The following is an 8,605-nucleotide window of genomic DNA, read 5'->3' on the forward strand; positions in this document are numbered from 1 at the left end:
TTGAACTCCGTTTTTTTGGGATATTATTTTATTTAAACTAAGCAGAAGCTAACTTTCCACGGATGTAACGTTTTTATAATTTTTTATATATTTTTTTTTAGAATTATCATTATTATAAATTTTCAATAAATATTAATAGCTGTTTCAACAGAAAAGAATTGTAAAATTAGTTTTCATTCGAATAGTACCGATTTTTGTTCTAGATATGTCAGTTATCGAAACAGAAATGATCCACTGATCAACATTCTTTATTTGCTTGCATATCTATTTATTAATTCGACTATGCCGATTACTGGTTCATAGAATGTCTAGATAATAACAATTACGGATCTAATTTTTTTATTTGGATTTTGGATACATTATTATTCGATTTACAAGAATTTTTTTCAGCCCATTTAATCCTAGTAATCGTCAAATATGGCGATTATTCGAACGACTACGTGCTTCGAAAACTGAATCAGAGCTTGTCACGTAAAAAAACCTATGAAATTTGTATGAAATAATTTGATGGTGTATGTAAAACTGCGATCTCGAAGCTTTATAACTCGAAGCTCAATTTATCTCAAGTTGCCAATATTCCAAAATCATACGAGATATCAAATAATATCTCTTAACTTCATAATGAAGCATTTGAACGAAATCATGCAGGCTCGGTTACTGCACATATTTGATTTAATCAATAGTGAATTTATATATATACAAGTTTCATAATGTAACACAATATTGTAAATACTTCCTTGGAACCAATAAAAATATCAGCAAGATCGACAGAAAACACTAAAATACATCTTTAATGATCGTGATGAACGTGATCTCGGCGATTACTAATTCCCTAACGATTTCTAAGCCAACTATCTTATATATATATTATAGTTGTAATCTTAGAACATACTGGAAGGGCCATACCATATTAACCAATGTAATAAAAGTGTCTCCAATATTTCCCTGTTCTTGTCTGAATGCTTGTTGTAATGATACTGCGTAATTCGGACTTGAAAAAAATGTAGAATAGTTATGTTATTTGAAATTTGAAAATGATGGAAAAGAAATGTTCCCAGCTATCAAATTTTCGTCGTTGTTGATTATAATTATACACTTAAAATATACATACATTTTATATTTTTTATATATTTTTTTATTAATTTAAATTAATTCAATATGTAGAGCTTGACTTAAAATTATCTACGAAGTAAGGCTATACTTATGTATGAAGAGATATTTTAGTTCGTTGATATTTTGAGACATATAACGCAATAACATCCCATTTTTTAATAATTCTATATGCTTTCATTTTGCGAACTTTGAAATTTGAACGTATGTACCTATGGATATTCATAATCGATGTATGCGCATTACAGTGAAGCATTCAGATAAAGATAGATAGATGTTGGTGCCATCGACAGTCACCTACGACTGGCTCTTCCAATATGTATGTTCTAAGATTGTAATATTATATATATATATATGCGTATACGTATAATTATTCATATATAAACGTGAATTATAATAAATTAGATGGGATCATTCTGCAAATTGGTTTATAACGAAAGAAAATGTAACTTCTATAAAATCAAGAGGGAGATCCATCAACATTCGACTCGACAATGAAGAATATGAATATATGACCGGTCATGTAGTTGATGGGAAAATTTTGCTACCTGCGACAAGTTATTTGGGACTCGTTTGGAAAACTATTAGCTTGATGAAAGGGACAATATTCACAGCGATACCAATAGTTTTCCGAGATGTAAAATTTATTCGTGCTACTAATTTGTTGAAAAAGGATGTTGTGGAACTATACATTGCAATACAGACAGGTATTTACGGAATTAATTGTTTTAATTTAAGTGAATTTTCTCCGAAATTTTCATAGCAGTATTCGCAGGTTCATTGTACCTTAAATTATTATTTAAACATTTATTATAATATAATTCTTTGCAAGGCAATTGAAAAAAATATCTTGATCCGATAGATTAGTGAATATCGATCACAGTTAATATAATATGATGATAAAAATACAATATAATCAAATAAATATGAATATTACAGATGGAAAGTTTGAAATAACTGAAGGAGACAGCATTGTCGTAACAGGTACAGTATATGAGACATTGAATCCAGAACAAGAAATGGTTCCGACAGATCTATTATCAGCAAATAGTGAAGATGAAAATATGACTGCACGAGATATCTACAAAGAGTTGAAATTGCGTGGATATCAATACAAGGGCTTTTTTCGTGGATTAAAGAGTGCCTCTATTTCGGGAACCCAAGGACATGTCATTTGGAAAAATAATTGGGAATCTTTTATGGATACTATGTTACAATTGATAATTATCAGATATGACACTAGGGAATTGCATGTTCCTACGAGTATCCAAAAATTAGTGATCAATCCAAAGCTTCATGCTTCGAAGCTACAGGAAAGCGTAAATAATGCAGAAATTACAACAGACATGGAAGAACGTAATTGATTTTCATTATTAAAAGTTCAATTCGTAAATATTATGTAAAAAAAAATCTCCATAATATGAGGCGTATTATTTTATTTATCATATTATAGTATTACAGGTACAAGTATATAAAGAGATAGACGTGATAAAAGCTGGTGGAATAGAGATTCGAGGTCTAAAAGCTACTCAGATCTCTCGCCGGAAATTAGCCCAAGATGCTGTAATCGAGGAACATACATTTGTAGCTCATTGTGATCGCGCTAAGGTTTCCTTGAACGAAGCAATTCGGTTATCGGCTCAACTCGTATTGGAAGATCATCAAATTATCAAAGTGGAAGCCGTTGAACTAGTGGAAGATGTCGATGATGTTGAATTAGAACATCTCTCGTCTTTGTTGCTACTTGAGGCATTTGGTGATTTGCCACTGATACAAATGAATGTCACTCTGTTAACATCATCAAATCGTTTCAAGCCAGAAAATTTACCGCAAAACTTCTCAATCAAAAATTTTGAAAAATCATCTGTGAAAGACAAAGTTTTAATTGCTGCTGGATTCAATCTTTTGACCAAACTCGCATCTTTAGAACAACTGTTGCCATTTTTGAGAGATGGTGGTTATCTGTTGACTCGTGAGAAGTGCGACTTAACTGATTATAAAAAACATTTGCAACAATACGAATTAAATATTATACTTGAAAAACGCATTGATAAAGAGCTAGTTGTGCTTCTGAAAAAAAAAGTTTTAATAAGAGAAAGAACTGTTGTTTACATAAGTAATGATAACTTTAATTGGCTAGAGAATCTAAAGTCACTTTTGAATGACGAAAACAATCTTGATGACAAGAATAATAGAATTATAATTGTGGGAGAGAAAAATTTTGAGTGCGGTTTATTGGGTTTTATTAATTGCTTGAGAAAAGAGCCAGGCGGAGAATATGTTAGAGGTGTTCTCATTCAAGATGAGAAAGCTCCTAAATTTTCTCTTCAAGATCCCTTCTACTTAGAGCAATTGCAGAAAGATATGACTATTAATGTATTGCGATCTGATAAAACCTGGGGATCGTACAGACATTTAAAATTACCACAACCGGAACCGAAACTTGTACAAACCGCCTATGTCTGCCAAACGGTACATGCAAATTTTTTCAAAACGTATAATTGATAATTACTATTATAATAGGAATGTACTGAATCGTAAAATTATCGGATATCAAATATCGAAAAAAATATACATTGGATATCCGACATCCGGATATGCGAGAAGGCAATTTTTCGAATCGGATATCCGATAATTTCCGGATATCCGATTCGAAAAATTCCAGGACAATGTCCTGATAAAAAACTGAATAAAAAAATTAATAGAAAAAGAAGCAGAAAGGAAAAGAGACTGCAACAAAGAAGTAATGATAATAATTATGATTTTAATGTTAATGTTCAAGTTTAATTATTAACTGAGATAACTGTACAGAAAAGAATTGTAATTTTGCGGCAATATATAAGATATTATAACATTATGAATCTACGTACTTATTTGTAGAACATTTATATGATAAAAATCAACAATTTAATAATATGTCATTCAAATATTGAATGTTATCACGAAGCTTCCTTTTAGAATTCTATTCTATATACGTTGTACCATATTACAAAAATTTTATTTTCACAGGTTCGAGGAAACTTAAGTACATTCTGTTGGATAGAAAATAATTTATCTATTGTGTCTCGTCATGAGGATTTAGTGCACGTTGTTTACTCATCTTTGAATTTTAAAGATGTAATGTTCGCCACTGGTAAAGTGACATTTCCAAATACGCTTTTAAAAGGACGATTATTTCAGTATGATTCTTTTGGAATGGAATTCGTAGGTTTCGATGCTAACGGACAACGTATAATGGGAATTCGTGAAACTGAGTAAGTAATGCTACAAGAAATTATTGTGATGTGTAATAAAAATGGACACTAAATAAAAGCTATACTTTCACAGTTGCATAGCAAACGTCATTATGAAGGATGAAAGTCTTTGTTGGAAGATACCCGATGCATGGACATTTGAAGAGGCAGTAACGATCCCGATAGTTTACAGCACGGTTTATTTCGCCTTTTACATTTTTGGAAAAATAAAAAAAGGTAATAAAGTACTTATACATTCTGGTACTGGAGGCATTGGACAAGCAGCTATTCATCTCGCTCTTAAAGAAGGATGCGAAGTATTTACTACCGTAGGCACGAGTGATAAACGGGATTTTATTAGAAAAGTATTTCCGACTATTTTGGATGATCATATTGGAAATTCTCGAGATACAAGTTTTGAACAAATGATAATGCAGCAGACGAAAGGTCGCGGAGTCGACATTGTGTTAAATTCATTGGCGGAAGAAAAATTAATCGCGTCTGTTCGATGTTTAGCTCAAAATGGTCGATTCTTAGAAATTGGAAAATTTGATCTTGTATCTAATAATTCCCTGAATATATCTGAGTTTAATAAAGGCATTAGCTTTCATGGAGTTATGCTGGATTCTATGTTTGTTAATAATCTCAAATATAAGTCTCTAATGTTCAAAATGATAAGCGATGGTTTAAAAAATGGAACAATCAAACCAATTCAAGCAAACATTTTTCCAAAAACTGATATTGAAGAAGCTTTCAGGTTTATGGCCAGTGGGAAACACATAGGAAAGGTACTGAATAATAACAGAAGAGTTTATTCGTAATTAAAGCCGTATTGATATGTATAACATCCTATTGATATGTATAACATGCATTTTTGAAATATGATTATTTTTATAGATAATTATAAATATTCATGAGAAGAATGAACCTTTAGATAAGCACATTCTCGCATATCGTCGCTATTATTGTCTCAAAGATAGGAGTTACATAATACTAGGAGGTCTGGGCGGATTTGGTTTAGAATTAACAGACTGGCTTATATTTCGTGGTGCCAAAAACATCGTTCTGGTTTCAAGAACTGGAATAAAAAACGGTTATCAACGCATGAAAGTTCGACTATGGAAATCATATGGCGTAAACGTTCTAATCATCAAGAATATCGATGTTGCTGATCTCAAAGGTTGCGAATATCTTTTAAGGACTGCAGAAAAAGAAGCTCCGGTGGACGCTATATTCAATCTGGGTGTGGTACTGAGGGATGGCATCTTCAAAAACCAAACTGCAGAAACATTTGCAGAGTCCTTCCAATCGAAGGCTCGTGCAACGCAAATGCTGGATAAACTTTCGAGGAAAATCTGTCTTAACTTGCGGCATTTTGTGGTATTCTCTTCCGTTTCCTGCGGCAGAGGAAATGCTGGGCAAACTAATTATGGCATGGCTAACTCCATCATGGAAAGAATTTGCGAGAAGAGAGCAGAGGAAGGATTACCAGGATTGGCGATTCAGTGGGGAGCTGTGGGTGACGTAGGTCTTGTCGCTGACATGCAGGAGGAGGATAAGGAATTAGTCATCGGAGGCACTCTACAGCAAAAGATTTCCTACTGTCTCGACAAGCTTGATGAGTTTCTACTTCAAAGTCGACCCATTGTGAGCAGCATGGTTGTAGCTGAAAAAAAAATGAAAGCTCAAAGAAGTCTGGTAGAAACAGTTGCTGATATTTTAAGTAGGTTCTCCTATGAAGATTTATTCTTTCGCAAATACTTATCATATTTGTTTGTTAGTCCAATTTATAAAAAAGCATTATACTATAGATCATAATAATTTTACATTCTACATTGTAGACATAAGTAACATGAAGTTTGTAAGTCCAAATTCAACTCTGGCCGAACTTGGAATGGACTCTATGATGACTGTAGAAATCAAGCAAATTCTGGAACAAGAATTTGATATACTTATCGCACCACAAGAGATGCGAAATCTCACTTTTGCAACACTTATTAAGATGTCTCTTTCAATCAATGATAATAATGAAAAGAAAGAATGGAACAAAAAGAAGCCAAACTTTAAACAATTATTTATTGGTCTTATATTAAAAGATGAAGAGTTTGTTTTCCCAATTGAATTTTTGGCTAACGAACAGAACACTACGACTGAAGTACTTCTTATTTCGGGTATTGACGGATGTGGTACTGTATTTAAAAACATAATACCATATATTAAATTTTCAACATCAGTTTTGCATTATTACACAAACGATATAAATTATACAAACATAATAATGGAGACTGCTAATCGTTTCACAAATGTATGCAATCGTATTAATAATTTCATTTTATATTGATAAAGTATTGTTTGCATTTAAAAGATATAAATTTCATCGAATACTTTGGGTATTTTTACAGCACATACTTTCGAAGCTAACGAATGGAAAAGATTTTATAATAGTAGGGTATTCCTTCGGATCTTTTATTGCAATTGAAGTAACAAGAAAATTAGAAGATATGAATTTTAAGGGCCAACTTGTCTTTATCGATGGTACTCCTGAGCTTTTACAAACAAGCTTTCTCCAACAAACTAAAGAATCAGATTTTGCAGATGATGCACATTTTCAGGTTTACTTATTAATTAATATTCTGGAAAACTATTTACCAGGAAGTTCTCAAAAGGTATGTGCAACTTTTGTTTTGAACTTACATTGAAACTAATTTACGGTATATACTTATATTATTTTTCGATTTCTTTATGTGAATCAATTCTTTTACAGTCTTGTATACAAAAATAAAAATTTTTATATTTTCGTAGATTTTAATGGAATTGGAGAAATGTGAGAGTTGGGATAAAAGATTTAATATTTTCGCTAAACGATTCTCAGAGATATGTACATATTTTTCACTTTCAAATTTAAAGATATTATGTACTACGCTGTACAAACATTTATCCATTATCCGAAATTATGATCTTTCTACTTTGCTGCCTATTAAGTCTCCCATAACATTAATAAAATGTACATCTTCGTTTATACCAATGAAGATCGAAAAGGATTATGATTTGCACAAGGTATTAAAAAAATTTATTATAGTTTGTACTGAATAAATCAAATTTAACAAAAGTTTTTCTTAATGACGTATGTAATTATTTAAGATAACTCAAGGTGAAGTAAAAGTACATTATATTGAAGATAATCATATGACAATCCTGAAAAATAAAAAAGTGGCGGCTATAATTAACGGAGAATTTACAATTTGATGTTTTAATTTTTAAGTCATTTTAATCAATATTTGATAAATAGATTGCAATTAGCACAAAAGATGTTACAAATATCTTCTATCAGCTCAAATTATAATAAAAAAAGTGAAATTTGGGTTATTCTTATAGATCAGCTAATATAAATTTAAATTCATATTTGTGATATTTCGTATACTTCAGATTTCGCAAATTTTGATAAGGCATACATATCATCATACGCTATACTGTTATTTAATTCATTAAATTGCATGCAGACTAATAAGTTTGCGTTCTGAAACTGCACTCAAATATCACATGTTCTTTATTATTCACTTTATATTGAACAAGGAAGGAAGCTTACAAAAGAACTGATAATAAACGTTTTTGTTTATGGTAAATAAATTATGTTTATGAGATTTTTCAATTTATTAATTTTTTCATTTTTCTTACAATTATACAATTAGAGAATTATTAATAGTTCCAAGAAGTTAGTTTGTAAGAAAAATTAATAAACTAATAGACATAATTTGTTTACCATAAACAATGTGAACGTTTATTATCAATTCTTTTACAAATAGCTTTCTTCCTTTTTCAATATAAAGTAAATAATAAAAATAGGCGATGATACGTAGTATATACGAATACTGTTTCGGAACGCAAGTCCAGTAGTCTGCATGCGATTTAATAAATAATAAATATTAGGTGTGGGAAAAAGTTCGTGGCGTTTTTCCCGTAGATGGCATTAAAAAAATGCCACGAACTTTTTCCCACACCTAATAATTAGTACTGCACTGGTTGTACGTCTTATCCAAAATATAGAAATCTAAAGTATAGAAAATTTTAAAAATATAAACTTAATTTATATTAGCTAATCTATAATCATTAAAATTTCACTTTTCTTATTATAATTTGAGCTGATAGAAGATGTTTGTAATATTAGAGAAAATATTTGTATTGTTGGTGTAATTAGTGGTTTTTATTGTTGGTGTAACTAAATTAATTACTTATATAATAAATTACTTATATAATAACCAGTA

At 30.7% G+C, this 8,605-nt stretch overlaps 1 protein-coding gene across 2 annotated transcripts in view; it reads left to right on the forward strand.

Annotated features, from left to right (window-relative positions):
- LOC108687269 (fatty acid synthase-like) overlaps nt 1-7,931 on the forward strand; it is a 30,959-nt gene extending 23,028 nt beyond the window's left edge. The window contains exons 12-21 of one of the 2 annotated variants that reach the window (XM_018192956.1): nt 1,516-1,817; nt 2,050-2,466; nt 2,564-3,582; nt 4,120-4,364; nt 4,438-5,131; nt 5,241-6,066; nt 6,185-6,648; nt 6,746-7,009; nt 7,146-7,400; nt 7,485-7,589. In XM_018192956.1, coding sequence (XP_018048445.1) covers nt 1,516-1,817; nt 2,050-2,466; nt 2,564-3,582; nt 4,120-4,364; nt 4,438-5,131; nt 5,241-6,066; nt 6,185-6,648; nt 6,746-7,009; nt 7,146-7,400; nt 7,485-7,589 — 4,591 coding nt within the window. Of the gene's footprint in view, nt 1-1,515; nt 1,818-2,049; nt 2,467-2,563; nt 3,583-4,119; nt 4,365-4,437; nt 5,132-5,240; nt 6,067-6,184; nt 6,649-6,745; nt 7,010-7,145; nt 7,401-7,484 lie in introns of both variants that reach the window. The other variant, XM_018192957.1, reaches the window with a different exon arrangement.
- Nucleotides 7,932-8,605: the final 674 nt, after the last annotated feature.

This window comes from Atta colombica, unplaced genomic scaffold (assembly GCF_001594045.1).
Source record: "Atta colombica isolate Treedump-2 unplaced genomic scaffold, Acol1.0 scaffold203, whole genome shotgun sequence".
Classification (NCBI taxonomy): domain Eukaryota; kingdom Metazoa; phylum Arthropoda; class Insecta; order Hymenoptera; family Formicidae; genus Atta; species Atta colombica.